This window comes from Palaemon carinicauda, chromosome 37 (genome assembly GCF_036898095.1).
Source record: "Palaemon carinicauda isolate YSFRI2023 chromosome 37, ASM3689809v2, whole genome shotgun sequence".
NCBI classification, from domain to species: domain Eukaryota; kingdom Metazoa; phylum Arthropoda; class Malacostraca; order Decapoda; family Palaemonidae; genus Palaemon; species Palaemon carinicauda.
The window spans coordinates 25,537,215-25,561,162 of record NC_090761.1 but is presented as its reverse complement, the minus strand read 5'-3'; the positions used below and the strand labels follow the sequence as shown (position 1 = coordinate 25,561,162).

Genomic DNA, 23,948 nt, shown 5'->3' with positions numbered 1-23,948 from the left:
CAAGCCAGTCCATAATTGGCTTTTGGGGCACGACAGTCTACTAGAGCGGTATTCATTGACTACGGTGACTAGTTACCATCCACCATCACAATTCTTGCTCAATTAGAAATGGGGAATACTATTGGAATTCTCTTCAATCTGCTTTTAATGGAACTTGATTACCCAGCATTATTATGACCTTAATTCAAAGCAAAGAAAATCAATTATCACTGAAAATATATTAATAAACAATCCTACGATGCATATCAGGATAGCATACAATTCAGAGCATTATCCTAAAAGTGAAATACTTAAACTTACAGCTTTTTAAAGGCAAAGAAATATGCAGCATCAAAACTACTTATCATTTATCAAACGCTAACAACCTACTTCAGAAGGCCCTTAAAGAAAAAATCACTGCACCACAGCAAAGATTCTTTTTTTTTTTTAAATCAAGAGACTGTCCTGCAGATCATGATACCGCTGGCCTTGACATAGCGCAGGATGCCAGGGGCTTATTCAAAGCTCCCAAGTCAATGTACTCTAGTCAATTTCTTTACTGTTGACAATGATTTACAGCTTATGGAAGATGCAACATTAGAAGCATCTTAAGCATTTGTTTTTCTATATAGAATCAGCATCAACACAATATTTACCAGGTCACTATTAACGTGCAGAGAAACATTTAGATGGTTATGAATAAAGTGACTGAAAGGTTGGGCAATATTTTTTTTTTTTTTAAATCACGCAAAGTTGAATCCATTGTGTATAGTTAACTCCATTAATAATAATGCTACATTTCACGGTTAGGTAATGAGATGTCTGACAACTGTATATTGTAACAGGTAATATTATGTTTAGCAGAGCAGAAACTGTTGGCAACACTGCCTTTTTGTAAAACGAGGTCGCTGAGCTTATAAACATGTCATCATCATCATCTCCTCCTACACCTATTGATGCAAAGGGCCTCAGTTGTCTTTATCTTGAGCTTTTAAGTCAATACTTCTCCATTCATCCTCACCTTCTTCACGCTTCATAGTCCTCAGCCAGGTAGGTCTGGTACTTCCAACTCTTCTAGTGCCTTGTGGAGTCCAGTTGAATGTTTGGTGCACTAATCTCTCTTGGGGAGTCCAAAGAGCATGCCCAAATCATCTCCATCTACCCCTTATCATGATCTCATCCACAAATGGCACTCGAGTAATCTCTCATAGTTTCATTTCTTATCCATTTAACTACCAATATTCTTCTGTGGGCTTTGTTCTCAAATCCACAAAATCTGTTGGATATCGTTTCATTGTCATACCACGACTCATGTCCATACAATAACACCAATCTCACTAAACTGATATATAGCCTGATTTTTATGTATAATTTCAGGCGATTTGATTTCCAAATTTTATTCAACCTAGCCACTGTCTAATTTGCTTTTTTCAATCTTTCATTAAACTCAAATTCTAATGACCCTGTATTAGAGATCATAGTTCTTAAATATTTAAATGATTCTACCTCATTAATCATTTCTCCTTCCAATGATATTTCATCTTTCATTACATACTCCATCCTCATCATCTCGGTCTGTCTTCTATTTATCTTCAGCCCGACCTCCTGTGATATTTCATGCATTCTGATAAGCAAGCATTGCAAATCCTGTGGTGTTCCGCATATTCTAGGTCAGCTAATTTCCTGTTACCAATCCAGTCCAATCCTTCTCCACCATCTCTGACTGTTCTACGCATTACAAAAATTCATGAGGAGGATAAACAACATAGATGACAACACATTCCCTTGGAGTACTCCACTGTTCACATGAAATTTATCTGATAGGACTCCACTAACATTAACTTTGCACTTACTGTGCTGATGAACAGACTTATAAAATGATTTTTACAAAGTGCTTTTAACCATATGATAATATTTTTCTATGCATCACCTCGTAAAATGAATAAAAATGCATTTGACTTCATGTTTACAAGCTCAGCAACTTTGTTTTAAATAAAGGCAGCGTTGCCAAGTTTCTCTTGCAGCTCTGCCAAGATTCTCTTCTGTTAAACACAGCGTTATGTGCTGCTATATACAGCTGCCAGATGTCTCCTTAACTTACCATGAAGTATACCATAATTAATACAGCCAACTGTACATAAAACGGTTAGTGTGATTAATAAGAGGATTTATAGATCTTCCAGCAGCTTTCTTTTAGGATTTATGACATTCAAATTCGAATTGAAAATAGGATTTTTTAGAGGAATTAAAAGGCAGACGGAAGAAGAGAGAGAGAGAAAGAGCCTGATTCTAACGGGTGCCACTATAAACAGGGCCACACACACAAATCCTTTTGTTTTTTACCATTTGCAGACACCTACCACCCCAAATCAAGCCATCACGTCGTTCTGAAAAGTGCGACATATGCTTATTTAGTGTCTAGAGTAATTGGCTATACTTTATACACGATATACATAACACTTACGACACGCATAGGCTAATGGTCGTGCATAATGCAATTGCACAGAGCAAAGAAGAAGAAAAAGTAATTTTGAACTTGATCATAAAGTGGATTGGGAAAGTATAGCAAATCACAAGATAAGTAAATAAATATTCAGTCAAGAACAGAGATAAGAAAATCATAAACTGAATAGAAAGGCAGAAATTAACCTGAAAGATACAAAAATTGAAATTAATTTTAGATTATTACTATGAAATTATTGATGCTAAAATAATCAAAGACTTGCACAGGGCTGACTACTTATTAGACGCCCATCAAGTGACTATACATTGGGCTTTTACATTAGTATATTAAATAAATTTGATTTGAAAAGATAAGGAAAATAAGAAAATGAAAGAAATTAAATGAAAAGCTGCTGATTAATATTAGCAATGGAAATTCATGAAATAATAGATAACAGGTTATGTAATAATTGTAATTTAATGTCAAGTAGGCCTATGGTCAGTCAACAGCACTAAGTACCTGACACAACATACATACAGCATACAGTACATACAACATTCATTAAGGAGGACGCACACAGAAAATTCTAGATTCGTCAACTTTTAGTAAATATAAACAAATAAATTTGTACCAGAGATAATTAAAAACTAGACGGGTACTCGGTAAAACGCATACCTGCCCCTGTATAATGAATATCATAAGATAGGCAATTGAATTGTGCATAATTTGGCATTAGTTTCATGCAAATCAGATAAAAATTGACGACGATAAAGCAAAAACACGTCTTTTAACTTTTCATGACCTTGACCTTTGACCCGATCACTCCCAAAATCAAATCAAATTGTCCAAGGATCATTGTCCATCATCCCCGCAAATTTTATGAGATTTGGTCCAATAGTTTTTGAGTTATATGAATCACAAAAAAAAAAAAGACACAGACAGACATACAAACACACGCCTATCAAAACATAACATTCCCAAGGAAGTGTGAGAAGCTAACAAAATACTGTAAAATAATTGTCCATACAACTATTCAAAAGTAAGTTTAGAATCAATATCAACGTGCATACAGTAGCCTTTTGAATACCACTTTGGCTTTCTTCAGTTCAGCTTTAAACCCAACTAATTAATTATTCAGTCTCTCTTGACACAAGCTATTTTTTTGTTACCTTTTCACGTAATCATAAGACCGCTGAAAATCTTTGAAAGTTTTGAAATGGAGGTTCTAGAGCTTTAAAATATGCGGCCCAAAACTATACAATAAGCCTCACTACTACGAAAGACTGGAGATATTCAAACGTTCAAACTTGCGGCAAATGTTTTTATGTTGAACAATTATCCCTACATTAAGGGGCAGATTGCTTGATGCGCCCTCTCCAATGCCTTCTATCGAAAGCATCCTCTTCTACCAAAGCTTTTCTCTCCTTATCTCCCTATGTAATTCTCTGCCTCCTTCTTGATCTTCTCCCCCAAAAAGGTTCCTTCCAAAGCCTCCTCACCAGTCACTAACCAATTATCAACGCTTACTCACGGTAAGTTGGTAACCTATAAATGGCCGTGGGTCTTTCCCATCCATGGCGATAGGATACAGGTGAAAAAATGCATATTTCTTAAATATATCTCTTTAAAAGAGAAGTCTACCCTACTTCAAAACCAAACGTTGAGTAATCAAAGCTTTCAGAAAGGTATATCTATAAAATAACAATAACACTGCTTATTCATTGAATGAAAACGGGTTTAAAAGTGGAATGATTTTTGAAAAAGTAGTACCACACCGGTTGTGCTGTGTTAGTGAGTTCTTGATTTAAAATTAAAATTATTTTGAAATAAACATCATTTAGATTGCAACATTTATATATACTATGCACTAAAGGTTGCATTCGTTCACTTCATTAGAGCAGGGATCTCGAAACATGAAAACCGTCATTGGAATGACAAACAAATTGTATAATTAACCTTTCAAAACAATCCATGAAAGGGAAATGAGCGCAGCTGTAATATCGGAAAAATTTCATAACAGGATTATTGTCATTACATAAACAACAACAGGATGTCATTGAAAGGACAAATGTAACAAGAAGAAAAGCTAATTAAATATCTGATAACTGTAATTTATAATTTGTATTTATAAAAAGCATATAAAGGATAAGTAAGTTAGAGGACGAAATTAAGTTTTTATTTCTTTCCTTGTTATTTTCTTATACATTCATTTTATTGTGTAAATATAATGGTTAAAGATGTCTGGTTTCAGTTAGTTTCATCAGAATAGATGCTCACCAGAACGTCAGCCGGACAAGCCCACCCCCTAACTGCGCTGCTCAACCACATCAGTGGCCTCCCCAATAAACAGCTTAAATTCACGCTCTCGGGAAGGGATCGATCTGCTGTCATGTGAATGCTAGGCGAACGAACACGTTACCACTGAACTAGCCAGGATGCTTATACACCAGTGTACAATAACACATCATAAAAAAAGAGTAAAAACAAGAATTAAGTTTGTTTCTGAAACTACAGTAGTTATGATTACCTCCGTCAACGAAGTTGGAAGGAGGTTATGTTTTCGCTCCTGTTTGTGTTTGTTCGTGAACATATTCCTGTCCATAATTTTAATCGTAGAGTAATGAAACTTGCACAAAGACTTCAAACTTGGTTCATATTTGAGCGTATGAAGATCCACGCCAATTAATACATAAAGGTCAAAGGTCAAGGTCGAGCAAAAGGTCGATAAATAAGCTGCCTTGGCGGAGGTCTGCGCCCTACTGCGTGCCCCCCTGATTGTGTTTGAAATCGAATTAGAGTAAGATTGAGAGTAGATTAAAATTTATAACAGTATGTATTTTTTATAATACAAACCAACTTTGGTATGCATTTTAAATGTTTCTTAGACAGGAAATGACTTAGATAAGTGAACAGACATCCGTTTTGCGTTGAACCAAAGTCCACACACTCCAAGTAACCGTGTTCTCCTTAACTTCAGATTTGAAACTTTTTTCAAAGCGTAGGTTTTTTATTCTTTAAGTTGTTCAATTGCTTCCTAAACATAATAAACATAATTTTCAAAGCAATGTTAGGTCATAAATGAATAATTAATTAGCTTGAGATTCGACCATAATGAAAAACTATACTTGGATGACAATGTAGGCCTATAAAACACCTGGGCAGATGAGTCGACAAAAATGCTAATTTTGATCATTTTACTTTCAAAGTTTAATAGGCCTATAGCTTCAATTGGGAATTAATACAAAAGCAACATAATTTGAAAAAAAAATAAACAAACATATGTGCATGAAGGTAATAGAAAACACTTTCATTTTTTATCTCAAGTTTCAAATTTACCAGTCAAATTTTTTTTATCTTTAAAGAGTAACATTAAGCATTTATACCCTGCTATCTTTATATTATTATTATTATTAAAAAAAGCTAAGCTACAACTTTGGAAAAGCAGGATCCTGTAACCCCAAGTGCTCCAACAAGGAAAAAATAGCTCAGAGAGGAATGGAAACAAGGAAATAAACTACAAACGAAGTAATAAACAATAGAAATAAAGTATTTTAAGAACACTAACAATAATCAATTAGATCTTTTATATATAAACTATAAAAAAATTAAATAAAGAGAAATAGGACAGAATATGCCGGAGTGTACCCTCTAATGAGTTTAGAGGTAAAGGAAAGCTTTAAAATTAATGAACAAATACAATGAAACGTCTAAAAGTTGTTTAAATTAACAGTAAAATGTTCTCAGTTAAATCTCTGTACTGTACCCACGAAAGTATCTGTGACTCAGACCTACCTGTCATTTTCTGTCAAATAAACGGATGATCTTCCTAACCAACTATCAACACTCACGATGCTCTAATTTACACTCTCACTGCAAACACTCTATAGAGCTCAAAGAAACACACGAAATAACTCTATAAACGCATCCGTGATTTCTTCTGCAGAGTTCAGTTCGACACGATGAGCAGAACTCAATGGTAGTCAAACCAATGCCTTAATCGGTGGAACATTATGGCGGAATGTGGCAACTGCATCTAGTGACTAGCACAAATTACGGCATAGTTTAAGCAAATACAGCTGAATTTAAAACTACATATATCAAGGGTCATTCAAAATCGATGGTAGATATTTATGATTAAAAAATAAATCCTTTGAAAGGGGAAAGTTAAATAAAAAACGTTGAAACGTTATGTACTGCATGGCAACTCATGAAGCCTTTGCAGCACCCCACCTTCACGTTCACTCGTAGCGTTATAAGGGTTTGTACGTTTGATGATCTATTAATAGAATTAACACGCCCTTAAGCCTCTTGAGTGACGTAGTGTTTCATCTGCATGATATATGCTTTGCTAAGTAAACGAAAGACTAAATTTCCATTTCATAAATCAACTATTATCGTTTTATTTATTAAGAAAATTGGCTTTTAACAGTCATCTGTACTTAACTGTACGCACATCTTCCCGCAAATATGACTCATGATATAACCTCCCGCCAAGGTAGAAAAATTCCGTTATCACCTGCACACGTCAAAGGTGTTAATAACACTTACTAGCAACTTGATTCAAGAAGACAGGGGTTTAAAAGTCTAAAAGGTTGGTTAATAACAACATAAGAGTGCCAATGCATTAAAATGGCTCTATAAGGAAATTAAAATCAATATTCTATCTTATTTCTCTTCCTCTTGTTTTTTATTCTTTTAGTTTTTATAGCATATATATATATATATATATATATATATATATATATATATATATATATATATATATATATATATAAGATCTAATTAAATGTTGTTACTACTATAAAAATATTTTATTTTAATCGGTAATTATTTCTATTATAGTGTATTTATTGCATTGTTGCCTTTCCTCACTGGGCTATTTTTCCTGTTGGGGCCCTTGGGTTTATAGTATCCTGGTCTTCGAACTAGGGTTGTAGCTTTGCCAGCAATAATAATAATAATAATGAAGTTTACATTCTTGAAGAGGCAGTGCACAGTTAGAACTGAGTGTGTGCACATAGGCACGGGACACACATAAAACTAGATAGAACGACAGATAGATAGATGATAAACAGCTCTTCCTTTTATGTTGTATAGAAGTGCAAGTCAGCCAAACAAATTATCTGTTGAGGTGTGAAGTAGTTCCGTTACAATTCAACTCGTTTTACTTTACTTTGCTTACTTTAAAGGCTGTTTACGTGGTTCTATCAAACATGGATACCCTGCGTACAACAAAAAATAAAAGTTTGTCGAATATAGTCTTATATATGTAGTGTCACACAGCGTAGTCCATAATAATTCTTAAATGCACATTATCAAATCACTCGTAAAAGCAAGAAAGTCTTTAGTTTCCTCTTGAAAGCCTTAAAAATATCTTCAGTCTTTCGTATGTCTAGTGAGAGCTTATTGTATAGTCTTGTGGCCGCATATTTGAAAACTCAAGAATTTTAAATCACCTGTAACTTATCTAGTGTCAAAACAAAATGACGAATGATGATTTGAAATGTTTAATTCAACCTTCGGAAATTCCATTCTGAATATAAAGATAAATTTTGATAGTTTTGGTGATAATGTGAAAGAGAAAAATAGGAAAAGCAAGTAATGGAAACAATACGAGATAGTAGAAACGTGTTCGCCTAGCATTCGCATGGAAACAAATCGATCCCAAACGGGGACAGTGAGTTTAAGCTGTTTACTGGGGAGGCCACTGCTGTGGTTGGGCACCATAGTGTGGGATTAGGCTTGCCCAGCTGACGTTCTGGTGAGTATCTATTCCGAAGAAACTTGAACTTAAAAGAAGACATCATTAACTTTTAAAGTTTTCAGTTCATACGAACAGATAATTTTCACATAAATACTGTAACTTTTGGAAACATCGGCTGTGACATTTGAAATCTAAATTGGAGACATTTGAAATTTGAAACTTCAAACAATTTGAATTTGGAAACTTGAAAAAATGTGAATTTCGAAAAAAGAAAAAAAATGAAATGTTTAAACTTGAAAAAAATTTGAATTTTGAAGCTTGAAAAAAATAAATTTTGAATAAAAAAATTTGAATTTTGAAACTTCAAAAATTTGAATTTGGAAACTTCAAAAATTTTAATTTTGAAACTTCAAAAATTTTAATTTGGAAACTTCAAAAATTTTAATTTTGAAACTTCATAAATTTTAATTTTGAAACTTCATAAATTTTAATTTTGAAACTTCAAAAATTTCAATTTTGAAACTTCAAAAATTTTAATTTTGAAACTTCAAAAATTTTAATTTTGAAACTTCAAAAATTTTAATTTTGAAACTTCAAAAATTTTAATTTTGAAACTTCATAAATTTTAATTTTGAAACTTCAAAAATTTCAATTTTGAAACTTCAAAAATTTTAATTTTGAAACTTCAAAAATTTTAATTTGGAAACTTCAAAAATTTTAATTTTGAAACTTCATAAATTTTAATTTTGAAACTTCAAAAATTTCAATTTTGAAACTTCAAAAATTTTAATTTTGAAACTTCAAAAATTTTAATTTTGAAACTTCAAAAATTATAATTTTGAAACGTCAAAAATTTGAATTTTGAAACTTCCAAAACTTGAATTATGAAACCTCAAAAGTTCAAACTTTGTGTCAATTCTATTTTGATGAATAGGTTGACATAAGTCTCGTTCTGTAGTTTATATATGAATGATCTATTTTAACGTTTTTATTTACTTTAAATCATTTTAAAATAATATATGGAAACTGAAATTAATGAAAAAAAAAATTGAATTATTTTCATTATACATCTAAAGTTTTCATTTAATAACATTTCTTAATTAATTTTTCGTTGTTACCTCCACCAACGAAGTTGGAAGGAGGTTATGTTTTCGCAACTGTTTGTGTTTGTATGTGTGTGTGTGAACAGCTTTTTGGCTACAATTTTAATAGTAGAGTAATAAACTTACAAGGATTAACTGTTATGTAAAAAAGCTGGAAATGATTAAAAGTTGGAAGGTCAAAATCAAAGGTCAAGGTCACGGTCAAGCAAAATGTCCAATTCACGTAATCAGCCATAAGTTTGGACATCGTTGTCATAGGGACATCAAAAATGGTTCATATTAAAGTGTATGAAAATCCACACCAATTAATACATGTTAAGGACAAAGGTCAAGGTTAAGATCGAGCAAAAGGTCGAGAAATAAACTGCATCAGCGGAGGTGTGCGCTATAGTGAGCGCCCCCTCTAGTTTCCATATATTTTCTTTAACAAAATGCCCACCAACAGCGCCTTTTTATCAAAAGTGTACTTCCATAACTAAATGTAGTCCTCAAGAAAGTTCACGAAGTCAATCGAAACACGTGTCCAAGATCTGCAGAATGTGCACGTGTCGAAACTAAATGATAAATGGAGAAACTTAAATGCATTTTTTCCTGTTATTCTGATATCCATCTTGAGGACAGTTTGTCCGGAGAGAAACTATCTTCGATCTTTGAACGCCAACCAGATATTATCTATTCATTTTAAATATATAAACACACACATATAAATACATACATATATATATATATATATATATATATATATATATATATATATATATATATATATACATATATATATATATATATATATATACATACCCTTCCAGTCAACACTACTCTCACCATCCCTCGGGTAGAGGGAGAGAGAGTAGTCATAACCTGGTGAGAGGGGGGATGCGTGTGCGTGTATATGCGCTTCTATCTTAAATATTTTGCAGTCATTTTTGAAAGGTCACGTACACTTAGTATAAAAATATAACCTTAAAAACCTTTAAGCAGTTTCTCTTGGGAGTTAAGTATCTTTAAAATGCCACTTTTTCTTAAAAGCTTTCATATGTTACCAAGGGATTTCTCATTCATGATAATGCCACAGCGCCAACGATTTCTCTCGAGTTGACCTTTAGCCTTGGACAGGTTTCTCCCAGGGGTTAATAGTCGGGTGAAGGCCAAGGAGGAAAATTATTAACCCAAATAACCTTCCTGATACACGCTAAGGAAACATAAAAAAAACCCTGGCAGATGTTACAAGGTAAACTGTTCATTTCACCAACGTTTTTCTCCTTCATAACTGGAACAGGTTGATTTTCAACTTAAATAGTATTTTACTGCCAGTTTAAAAGTTTAAAGGCCTCTCATGAATGGCAGGACAAAGGGACAGTGAAATTGCCCTAGCGAGCAGGACAATGCCCTAGAGAATGTCCTAGCGAACAGGACAATGCCCTAGAGAATGTCCTAGCGAACAGGACAATGCCCTAGAGAATGTCCTAGCGAGCAGGACAATGTCCTTAGACTGACCATATATACATACGATCAGCACCCAAGGACCTTCTCCATCCAAGCTAGGACCAAGGAGGCCCAGCCAATGGCTACTGATGATTCAGCAGGTAGACCTATAGGCTCCCCCTAAACCCACCCCCTCCTTAGCTCACAAGGATGGTGAGGTTGCAGCGACCAAAGAAACTAACGAGTTTGAGCGGGACTCGAACCCCAGTCTGGTGATCACCAATCAGGGACGTTACCACATAGGCCATCACAACCCCAGTTATTGGATCATAGAGTTTTAATGAAATGTTTCTTTCTCTTTTCAATCAAGATTGAGAGCTTAAATGACCCCATTGAATAGTAACTAGTGTACCTGACCCGTCAAAACTGACGATTTAATATTTAGATAGATATGCACACACAGATATAACCCTTATCCCCTTTTCCATAACTACAACTCGTTGGTTTGGCAATTTGTAAGAGTGTGGTTTCTGGGTGTACATTTCCTCCTCGTCAGGGTCTGATTACTCCATTGCCCCTGAGTTAAAGGATATATATAGGATATAGGATATAATATATATACATACATACATATATATATATATATATATATATATATATATATTTATATATATATGGCCAGGCACTTGCTCTTTTACCATATATGGGAGCTGGCGTTCTAATTCATGTTTCTACCGACTGAATGCATCATTTAACTATGAGAGAGAGAGAGAGAGAGAGAGAGAGAGAGAGAGAGAGAGAGAGAGAGAGAGAGAGAGAGAGAGAGAGAGAGAGAGAGAGTAATCCGAAGCTTATTTAAATGACTAAAAATGTATCATACATTTGACTGACTAACCTCGCCTCAGGGAACTTCGTCGTGAAACACACCTCTGCTGTTGACTTTCATGAAAAGCCGAGTCTTCCACGAAGTGCCCTCCACGCCTTGAAGAGGGAGGAAGGTACACCCCGGGACAGTGCTCTTTCTTGAGTGGTCTGTGATCGTTATTTTCACTTCTATCGAGATAATCTTGGCTGCGGCTGTCCCTTATTCGAGTCGAGTCATTTTTCCCGGCATCCGTTTTCCGGGTTTCTTCTTTGCGGTACCTCGCGATATGAGGACTTTCTTCGTCCCTACTTCTTCTTCTTCTCCACTTCGTATTATAGCGCTGGGCAACACTCTGACAATCTTCGTCACTGTCACTCGACTCTTCGCATCTGACGTAATCTTTCTGAGTAATGCCATTGGCGTAAATGACATGTTCACCAGGAGGAATGTCGATGCGAGAGAGGCGTCTCGGATCCCTTCGCCGATTCTCTCTGACATTTGGACGTTTGTTAATCTTTTCTCTGAGTTCGCCACTTACTTGCCCGTTGTCAGAACACAACCGCTTATCTTTCCGTTGGAAGTAATCATTCCGATCAATCACATCAGCGTAAGTCTGACGTCTTAACTGGGCTGACAGTTCGTGAGGTGGTAACTTAGGGTACGGGTGGTGGGGTCCGACAATACTTTCAACCATTACATCTCTTTTTCCTTCGTAATTTTTATTATGTTTGGGGTGATTTTCTTCCTTCGACCTTCCTTGCGTGCGTCCTACTCTTGATAAATCCTGCCCTGGGTAACAAGATTCAGTTTTCAACACAGGGAGCGTGTGAAACCTGGCGGGCTTTGCGTTGGATCCAACAGAAGTAGAAGATGGTGCATGATTTCGACCATGTTCATTTTTCAAGGGTTTATCCTTAACCTTCTGACCTTCCTTACTATTCCGTGAAATTGTACGTTCCTCTTGAGTCTTACTAAATTGCCTAGAATTTCCATTACTCGTCTTTCCACAAATACTTTCCCTCGAGTGACTTACCAACAAATAATCATTGTTATAATGCTTCGTAAGCGTTGTCCGATGATTTCCAACGTCTCGATCCACTCTTGGGTTACTGGAAGTAGATGTAGGGTCATCTTTATCCCGCTCCTCGTAACAGCTACATTGCGAGCAACACTCGTTTAACGACGAAGTGGAGGTGGTCATCGACGTAGAGCGAGACGGATTACGATCATAAGCTTTCCTCAATTGAATCCCGGTAAACAAATTTCTCTGGGAGAACATTTCCTCATCATCATCACTATCAGCCAAGCTATCCTGTAGTTTCGAGTTGTCACCATCATTCTCACTATCAATCAAGGTATCACGGAGTTTCGAGTTGTTGATCTTTCTTCCTCCGTGAACCGTGTTCCGACCTCTGTTATGAACACCGTGGAGGTCCCCATCACAGCGTCTACCACGACCGAGGTCATAAGTATTGTTGTCTCTTATGAACCGTTGACCTGTTTTGCCATTTCTGGCATTCTCGTGGCCCTTTGCAAGACCTTGGTCGCTGGTTTCCCTCCAACGCCCACTCCCCTTCGAAGGATCCTGGAGGGGAGAAGAGATCTGGCGAGCAGACTCATTGCTAGATGTGGCGCCCATCGCCGTTCAGGGGGTCGTGTCGTAGGACGAGGAGGTCATTGTAGGATACACTTTTGTATTCGATCAAGGCACGATTCAAAATTTCTAGTAACCCGAATTTAAAGTGTAAATTTTTCTTGTCATATTTCAACCACATACAAAGAAATTTCAGTCAATGATTGTATGTTATATACAATATCTAAACAATTCAATAAATTCTAGAACAAAGTTCGTTTTCACATTAAGATAAGTGAATGAAGTCAATACACAACACTTCAAGACACAGATTAAACCTATTAATAAAGTTATTTCACGAATCTAATTGACTAAATTGCTTTACGAACCTATTTCCATTAATTTTCATATATAAAAAGAAACATCACACCACGACCCTTCCCGTTTTAGCGAGACCACATCTATTACAAACTTGTTCTACGGGCTGCAAGTGTGCAAGAGCCCGTGCCTGCCCGTAAGGGCCAGGCAACCTGCGAAAAAAAAAAATCCAAAATCCAAAGATCTTTCGTGACATCAGCGAGACGGGAGGGATACAGCTCAACCCAGAACTTTACCTTAATGAGGCTGTTTTCCTTTTTCTATCTCACATGAAAACCTTGTGCAAACGATCTATTTGTAGTATACTGTACATTCTTAGGTATTTAGATTATCACTCAGCGTGTTCCACGTTAATTATCAAATCCATATTATCGAATTAAACGAGAGAACAAGAAAGTCTTCAGTTTCCTCTTGGAAGCCTTGATGATAACTTCAGTCTTTCGGATGTGTAGTGAGAGCTTAATGCATAGTCTTGGGGCCGCATATTTGTTAGCTCTAGAACCCACAGTACAGGTACATCTTGACTATTAACTCGAAACACACTGTAACTATTCACGTGTCGACACGATTCGTTGGCCGCATGACGTGTATTGCATTACTCGAATCTTCGTACCATTATACTGGAATACACAAACACAAAAGCCAACGAACAAACAGGTGAAAACCGTGCGTGCGTGTACTCCTCTCTCTATACAATATCAGCATTATATGACTGTTCGTGTGCATCAAACAAACCCTCTCCCCCACACTCCTTCCTTCTGACCCCCCCCCCCCCCTCCTTCCGAGGAGGAAACGACAGGTGGTGTCCCGTTGGGTCTAAACGGCTGGCCAAATGCTGCTACAATGGCCAGGGAAACCTAAATCAGAATGAAACTGTTTTTTTCTTATTACGTGTTTCTTGCCTCTCTCAATCTTGCTGTTGTTGTACTAGTGAGGTTGGGGAGACGTGATACAAGAGACACGTAATGAGGTACCACGTAATGTTATGAGAGAGAGAGAGAGAGAGAGAGAGAGAGAGAGAGAGAGGACCAGTTATGAAATGTCAAAATGCACGAGAGTTTCAAGCAATAAGAGATATGAATGAATTTGAACTTGACTAGTGTAGGCTAACATTAGTAATAATGCAAAGTGCTTGCAGAGAGAGAGAGAGAGAGAGAGAGAGAGAGAGAGAGAGAGAGAGAGAGAGAGAGAGAGAGGCCGATTCGTCTAGTATATTAGTCATTCATCAATGAACGATTACTGTACATATATAGATAGAAATAAGAAAATGCATTTTTTTCTGGGAGATGAAAGATATCAGGGCCTAAAGTTCATTTGAGCAAAGCCTGGGGCTAACAAAAAAAAAGTCTTCTTCTCAAAAGAAATCCCCCATTACAAGTCACGTGTAACACATTCACTGTTACGTTATTAGGTTTCGTAGAAACAGGAAAAAACAGCATAGTATAAAGTTACCCAAGGTTCATAGCCGAAGCCTTATTATTATTATTATTATTATTATTATTACTTGCTAAGCCACAGCCCTAGTTGGAAAAGCAGGATGCTATAAGCCCAGGGACCCCAACAGGGAAAAAAGCCAAGTGAGGAGAGGAAACAAGGAAAAATAAAATATTTTAAGAACAGTAACAACATTGAAATAAATATTTCCTATAATAATTATAAAAACTCTAATAAAACAAGAAAAAGAGAAATAAGATAGAATATTACACCCGAGTGTACCCTCAAGCAAGAGAATTCTAACCCAAGAGACAGTGGAAGACTATGGTACAGAGGCTATGGTACTACCCAAGACTAGAGTTTGATCTTCCTGAGACTGTTATCTTAACTAAGGAAAATATCACAGATGGAATTAGGCCCCATAATAGAGCTTCCACATCTGTAGGCAAATCAATCAATTCACTGCACAACGCGTACTGTACCCTCATATCAAATCACCTGTATTTTCCACTTTTCATTCATATTTGCATCACTTTTATTATATAGGCAACATCTATTTTTTGTTCGCTCATCTACTTGTATTAACAACTATTAATAAACGTATTTGTTTTTGACGTTATTAATAGTTTATATATATTACGACATATCTGTTTTGACGTTGTTACTTTTTTAGAATGATTTATTGTTAATTTGTTCTCTTCATTTATTTATTTCCTTTTTTCCTTTCCTCACTGGGCTATTTTTCCCTATTGGAGCCCCTGGGCTTATAGCATCTTGCTTTTCCAACTAGGGTTGTAGCTTGGATAATAATAATAATAATAATAATAACTAAAATCAATTTTCGCCTGTTGGAAACGTCATTGCCTGGTATTCTACTGGATGGGAGTTCGAGACACACTTAAGCTCGATGGTTTCTTATGACCTTACCATCCTTGTGAGCCAAGGATGGGGTGTTTCGGGGAGTCAATAGGTCTACCTGCTGAGTCATCAACAGCCATTGTCTGGCCCTCCCAGATCATAGCTTGATGGAGAGGGGACATAAAGAAAAGTTTTCTGGTACACCACAGGAACATAAGTGGCGGTCTACCTTTAAATATGCACTCTTTGGTGTAGGATTAACAGTTCCCCCTTTACTTAAACCAGATGGCTCTGTCCCTCATTGTCCAAAGGAAAAGGCAACCCTTTTGGCTCATGTGCTTGACAGTAAGCAGAGTAATGTGGGACTCCATCTCCCTCATTTCTGGTTTCCTGCGAAATTAATACTCTCTTGATTGGCCATGATGATTATGAAGGTGTAGACCCAAATTGTATTTTTCTGTTTTTGATAAAGACCAGTGTTGATTTCTTAGCTCCTAAGATGTCTTATTTTCCAGAAATAGCAAAGGGAGGTTCATTTAGCATTTGTTGGAGAATTGGTAATGTTACTCCATTGGTTGAATGTGTTTTTTTAATGTGTTTGTGGTAGTTCTAGCCCTGCTGATTCCCACCCAATTTCTGTAACTCCCATATTATCTAAAGTTTTTAAACGTCAAATGGTAAAATGTCTAAACTGGTATGCTGAAAGTAGTAAACTGTTCCCTAGTTTACAATTTGGCTTTCACAAAGGCATTGGAGCATGTGATGCCTTCTTACAAGTTCCAATCTTCTGCTATTAACGCAGCTTTTTCCAATTTGTGTGGGGTAAGCATGGTTGCCTTCTTTTCGGTCTTTACTTTGGCTTTGGGGTAAACCCTAGTCCCAATCGGCTGGCCTGCCTGACATCGCTTAGACCCCGGTAGCCTACGTTGATGTGCTGTATGATGTACAGAAATCCCTTGATTGTGGTCAGGAAGTTTGTATGAATGACCTTGATTATAACGCTGCTTTTAACTGTGTTAATCACGAAACCTCTGCTTTCAAACTTGACCAGTTGCGAATAGGTGGGTCCTTTTTTAGCACCATTACTGAATCTTTAAGGAACAGATTGCAGAGTTATTGCTGATGAGCATCATACTGAGTTTTAGAGTATACCTGGGGTTCCTCAAGGTAGTGTTCTTAGCACATTACTTTTCACAATAAACTGTATACTGATCATGTATGCGGTATGGCGTATAAAAATGTGCATTGCATATGCAATGGCAATACTTCCTTTGCATAAGTTTTATCTCTCTAGTGTTGCTGCATCCCTTAATAGAGATCTAGCTAAAATTTAGTGCATAGTGCAATTTATGGGGCCTGATGTTGAACCTAGCAAAAGTCAAAGTATGATTGTAAGTAGGTTAAGGACAGTGGCTCCTCATCATACATACCTCTACATTGATAATTTTCTTATCTATATGCAACTCCTTCAAAATTTTGAATGAGATTTTTTTTATTGCAAATTTACCTTAGAGAAACATATTCTGCCTGTTTTTTCTTCAATTGCACAAAACATTGGCTTACTGAGAAAGTCTCTCAAGATTTTCAATAACCAATCCACTCTGAAGAAATGTTTCAATTCTTTCATTCCACCTTGTTTTTCCAGCTTCTGACACTCTCATTAATTTTCTAGACAAAAAAAAAACTTGCAGTCTATTCAATTCCTTATCCCTGACCTGGACATTAATCTCTGGTAACACCGTTAGGTCTTTGCACATGTTGCATTAGATTTTTTATACTTCCTGACCATCTCTGGCCTTCACATCTTAACAGACTGTACCATCCAGTGGATAGTACTAGGTTTGTAGTTTATTATAACACTTGTCTTCTACAAGTGTTAGAATTAAGGTTGTAGTGGCCTGGTGGTAACGCTCTTGCCTGGTGATCGCCAGACTTGTTGTTGGTTCCTTTGGTCGCTGCAACCTCACCATCCTTGTGAGCTACAGGTCTATCTACTGAGTCATCAACAGCCACTGATCATGTGTATGTATGGTCAGTCTCTATGGCATTGTCCTGCGTGCTAGGGTAATGTCACTGTCCATTGCCTCTGCCATTCATGAGCAGCATTTAAACATCCTAATGCTCAATACTTTACAGTATTCTAGAACTTTTATTCTAGCTGTAATCAGACTGTTGAATGATCTACCTTATCAGAAGTTCAAACTTGCATCAAAAGCAAATGTTTTTCGGTTGAACATTTTGACCTAAGTATCATTTCATAGTTTACGTAAGATTTACCTATTCAATGTTGTTACTGGTCTTCGTATATTTCATATATTTTTCTTATTTCTCATTTATAGATAATTTATTGTTTCTCTATTTACTTTTGATACTGGGCTATTTTCTCTTTTGGATCCCTTGAGCTTGTAACATTCAGCATTTCCAATGAAGCTGGTAGTTTGGCCCGTGATAATAATAATTTCATTTACATTTTATTTTTTTTTCCATAGATTATCAATAAACCCCAACTTATTTTCACCCAGTTTTTTTTTTTAAAACTTCAATCATTTCTTGCATGGCCCAAAATGACCATCTCTTGACTTTACTGTATTTCAGATTTTCACATTCATTCCTTTACTAACAATCTAATTTTATGCAGGTTTAACTGCTTTCATTCCCTCTTCCCATCCTCTTATATCACATGCAATTTAGAATTTCATAATCCTCATACACGTCGTCACCTTTATTGCTTATAAAACATGTCCATGTTTCATATCCACATACATTTCATCTTTAGTGCTTATAAATCATGTCCATGTTTCATATCCACATACATTTCATCTTTAGTGCTTATAAATCATGTCCATGTTTCATATCCACATACATTTCATCTTTAGTGCTTATAAATCATGTCCATGTTTCATATCCACATACATTTCATCTTTAGTGCTTATAAATCATGTCCATGTTTCATATCCACATACATTTCATCTTTAGTGCTTATAAATCATGTCCATGTCTCATACATCCTCTTTTGTGTGTGAATAAAGATGAAAGGATAAAAAGTCTAGTGAAAGAGTGGAAAGGGATAATTCAATGACCATTAAAATCTTGTAGATAATTTCCAACAGATAAAATTGTGGAATCAATATAGGTTATGAGCTAGCATGACGTACATGGCAAAACAGGACCAAAGAACGCCTAGGTCAAGTCCTACATAACCCAACCTAATTCAACCCAGGGGCAAGGTATAGAACAATGTCTTTAAATACAACATTAACTCCCTCCCTCCTAGATAACAGTCACCTCTACGTACTACACTACCTGTACTTACAACAGATCTTAGGATATGGTAGCCTAGCAAAAAGTAACAATGGGTCTCTAATGGCTAGTGTACTTTATCTTTATAGTAAGTAATAACGCACATCAGGTGGCTAGTGTACTTTCTTTAGAGTAAGTAACAATGTGCCTCAGATGACTAGTGCACTTTCTTTAGAGTAAGTAACAATGGGGCTCAGATGGCTAGTGTACTTTCTTTAGAGTAAGTAACAATGGGCCTCAGATGGCTAGTGTACTTTCTTTAGAGTAAGTAACAATGTGCCTCAGATGGCTATTGTACTTTATCTTTATAGTAAGTAACAACATGCCTCAGGTGGCTAGTGTACTTTCGTACTTTCTTTAAAGTAAGTAACAATGAGCCTAAGATGGCTAGTGTACTTTCTTTAGAGTAAATAACAATGTGCCTCAGATGGCTAGTGTTCTTGCTTTACAGTAAAGTAAATAACTTATAAATTACAGCTTAACAATAAATATAAAATATAAATCCCTGGATCTGTTTGTATACATATAAGAACAGTTTGAACAGTTGTGTTATTTATTAATACACTCCTTGAGGGAACCTATTTTTATACATGTTTCTCAGTATGTATGGAGGAAAACATATGAGCAAAGGAATGTGTACACCTCTGCATGTTTCGCTACACATTCAAACCAACATCTAACATCACTAATGCATGTAGATCCATGTATTAGAGTGAAATTTTCTCCCGAGGGGACCTACCTTCCTGAGCTTGTGTGTTGAGCTGTGCTCCCCCAGTCGAGGCTCCTCCAGATGCAGCTTTCCCAGAGACACTGCCGACTTTCTCTAGCCTCTCCACGGCAGTCTCCAGTCGAGATACTAAAGAAGCTAACTCTCCTGCCATGATGTTGACCAACTCTGCAAAGACAGACCAGAAAAGAGGACCGGTTATTTGCATATTCCAAAATGGGCACGGGTCGCAGCCAAAATTACAAAATTCCGTCATTTGAGGGGTCACTTTATAAAATAATAGCATCTAGAGAAACAAAAATTAAGACAATCAGCATTTTAAGGGTGTCACTTGACAATACAATACCATCTGGAGAGAAACAGACTGTAACAACATATATATATATATATATATATATATATATGTATATATATACTATATACATATATATACAATATATATTATACATATACACTATATACTATATATATATATATATATATATATATATGCATATATATATACCTTCTACCCCCAATGGATGTACTGGTACGTTTCACAAAACTCATCCCTTAACCCCCTTAGACGTACCGGTACGTTGTTGCAAAAAGCTGCTATTTGCCTTTTTTTTCATATTTTTGATAACTTTATGAGAAAATTCCGGCATTTTCCAAAATAATGAGACCAATCTGACCTCTCTATGACAAAAATTAAGGCTGTCAGCGCAATCTAAAAAAAAAAAAATATTGTTAAACGTGCTTGAAAAAGAAAAACGCCTCGGGGTTAACAGTTGGAAAGTTCCAAATAGCGTTGGGGGTAAAATGGATAAACATATACACTATATATATATATATATATATATATACACACATACATACATAATTCAGATATAAGTATAAAGAAAAGGTAAATGATACGACATTAGGAAAAAAGAAGAGAATACAGTAAGCTAGTTTTGGGAAATCCAATAACTCGGAGCGGGCACAGTGACGGTTCCTTAAATGAAAAATGGGGAAACAATATGCAGAAAATACATAAAACCCTTACGTCTTTCGTTTTAGATAAATGAAAAACCTTCAATGTGGAAGTCTATTTGAAACGTCCCTACATGGCAATCTGCTGGACGGGAGTTCGAGACTTTCTCAAACTTGATTGTTTTTAGTAGTGTCTGCGAACTCAAGAGGGGTTTGGTGGATCCTACAGGTCTACCTGCTGAATCCTCAGCAACCATTGCCTGTCCTTCCCAGGTCCTATAGCTTGATAGAGAGGGGGCTTGGATGCTGATCATATGTATATATGGCCAGTCTCTAGGGCAGCGTCCTCTCCCTTACCTCTGCCATTCATGAGCGACCTTTAAATTTGGTAACTTTAATTTACCTTTGGAAAAATTTCACAAAACACCTTTCCAAAAACTTTTTTACTTCCGCCAACGAAGTTGGGAGGAGATTATATTCTACCCCTTGTTTGTGTGTTTGTAAGTTTGTTTGTGACCACCTTCCTGGCCTCAAATTTAATTCTAAATCTTAAATTTTTGGAAGGTCAAGGTCAAGCATCAAGGTATGGTCAAGCAAAAGGTCCAATACACGTAATCAGTCATAAGTTAGGACATCGTTGTCACAGAAATTTCAAGATTCGTTCATACGTGATTGTATGAAAATCTACGCCAATTAATACATGTTAACGTCAAACGTCAAGGTCAAGGTAGAGCAGAGGTGGATAGATAAGCCACCGTGGCGGATGTCTGTGCTCTACTGAGTGGCCATATAGTTATTAAATCAGATGGTAATATGCCAGCAGATCTTGTTCATGCATACATATGATTAAAAAAAACATGCCAATAAAAATAATGCTAGATCTATTTTCATCCTCGGACACACACCTTTACTCCATTCAACAATCATCTATAATAAGAAAAGGACCAGGATTTGTGAGGGGGGGGGGGGTTTAAATGTATTTCACGGCTCGGGTTTAAACTTAATTGGTCATTACATCCAATCTCGTGGTGATGAGAATCAATTATTTACAATGTCGATCATTGGGAAGATGCACATGTGCTAAACATCCCATCAGCCTTAAGCTCACTTCACTATAGAGCGATCTCGCACAATTATAAAGATGACACTGAATCATCCCTTCAAACGTTAAGAACTGTCTAATAAAGTATACTTATGGCCGACAACTAGTAAGTACAGTTGGACACGGGACTTACCGACACACCTCGCTCCGATAAAGTACACCTTGTTACATTATTAGTTCGTGGCCAGTAATCAGACAGATAAGTGTAGGGAGAGATAGCAGAGGTGGTGGGTGGGGCTACACTCGGGCACTCGTCGAGCAATGAGGGTGTAGCTGAGTGCACTCCCTCAGAGCGAGGTGTACCATGAATTCGTGTATCCAACTGTACATAAATGACCGCCCCCCCACAAAAAAAATAAATTGTAACGTGGCCAATGATGCTACAAACTTTAAAACTTGAAAAACCTATACGTCCAAATCTGCCTGATGGATAACATCTATTCTCTTCGACAATTAAGAGGTGCACTGACATTCTCTCTCTCTCTCTCTCTCTCTCTCTCTCTCTCTCTCTCTCTCTCTCTCTCTCACACACACACACATATATATATATATATATATATATATGTATATGTATATGTATATATATATATATATATATATTTATATATATATGTATAATGTACATATATTTATATATACATATTTATATATTAATATATATACATATGTATACACATATATATATTTATATATATAAATATTATACACACATATATATACATATATATGCACACATATATATTTATATATATAAATATTATACACATATATATACATATATATACACACATATATATATATATATATATATATATATATATATAAATACTATACACATAAATATACATATGTATACATATATACATATATATATATTTATTTATTTATTTATGTGTGTGTAAACGAAAAAAAAAAGTATTCACAATACCATGCACCTGTATCTCGAAGCATCTTAGATACTAAGCTAAAAGTGCTCGAGCTCTAATACACATCCTTTTTCTAAACTCTCAATTACAAGAGAAAAAGTTTTTTAAGTTTTCCTTCTCAGTTAATCCGAAGGTGGATAAAACGTGCTTAATGTCTGACGTGAGGAAATACGTCTTAATGTAGAATGGCGAATTTCATACGAATATGTTAGCAAAAACTTACCTGACTTGATTCATATTATTATTATTATTATTATTATTATTATTATCTAGACTAAAACCCAAGTTGGAAGAGCAAGATGCTATAAGCCCGAGGCCTCCATCAGGAAAAAATAGCCCAGTGAGGAAAGTAAAACAAGGAAATAAATAAAGTACAAAAGAAGAAAATCCCAATGAGATGAATGCAAGTAATCAAATCCTCTAACTATTCATCTCACGCAGGAAATGCAAAATAATAAGAAGTGATTGTGACATTGACGCCGTCATTATCTGTAATAACACCTCTTTCAAAGCACTAATATAATAATAATGACAGAGAGAGAGAGAGAGAGAGAGAGAGAGAGAGAAAGCACTAATATAATAATAATGAGAGAGAGAGAGAGAGAGAGAGAGAGAGAGAGAGAGAGAGAGAGAGAGAGAGAGAGAGAAAATCAGAATTGGTGATTCTAACAATCCCCAGAACCACAACGTAATCCTCCACACCTTACCTTCCTCCGACATTGACCCATCCCCGGACTTAACGGGCGTCAGGGGGACCGTGGGTGGCGTATCCAGGGGGCTCCCCACCGAGGGGGAGGTCTTTTCCTCCAACCTTATCTCTTTGCTATCTAACAACTTGGTCGTATCTCCCTCGGTGGGGAGAGGTCTCCCTGCCAGGCCATTCTTCGTGATGTCCTCTCGGATGAGGCCGTTCTTCAGGGACCTGTCGATGACTTTGACACTTCCCCCGTGGCCATTTTGGGGGCCGTGTCCGTTCGCCTTGTCGGACCCCGCCGGGGGGCCTTCGTCAGCGGAGGCCGACCCGTCGCCGGCGCAACTACAAGCGGATCCCATCTAGCTCACAGAGTCATATAAAACGAAAGCAGACAAGATCGTCCGTGTTTATGCGATTTTAATCATTATATTGAATTTCGGATTCAAAGTCCGTAGATTTGTTATTTCACATATTGTTTGTCGT

At 36.3% G+C, this 23,948-nt stretch overlaps 1 protein-coding gene across 12 annotated transcripts in view; it reads right to left on the bottom strand.

The window, feature by feature from the left end:
* Positions 1-23,948, bottom strand: part of capt (adenylyl cyclase-associated protein 1) — a 223,655-nt gene that overhangs the window by 46,253 nt on the left and 153,454 nt on the right. For 6 of the 12 annotated variants that reach the window (XM_068360889.1, XM_068360890.1, XM_068360891.1 and 3 more), the window contains 2 exons: positions 19,802-19,957; positions 2,340-2,366 (listed from right to left, as the gene is read on the bottom strand). In XM_068360889.1, coding sequence (XP_068216990.1) covers positions 2,340-2,366; positions 19,802-19,943 — 169 coding nt within the window. In that variant the 5' untranslated portion in view covers positions 19,944-19,957. Of the gene's footprint in view, positions 1-2,339; positions 2,367-6,214; positions 6,398-19,801; positions 19,958-23,478 lie in introns of those variants that run through there. The other 6 variants (XM_068360884.1, XM_068360883.1, XM_068360885.1 and 3 more) reach the window with 3 other exon arrangements.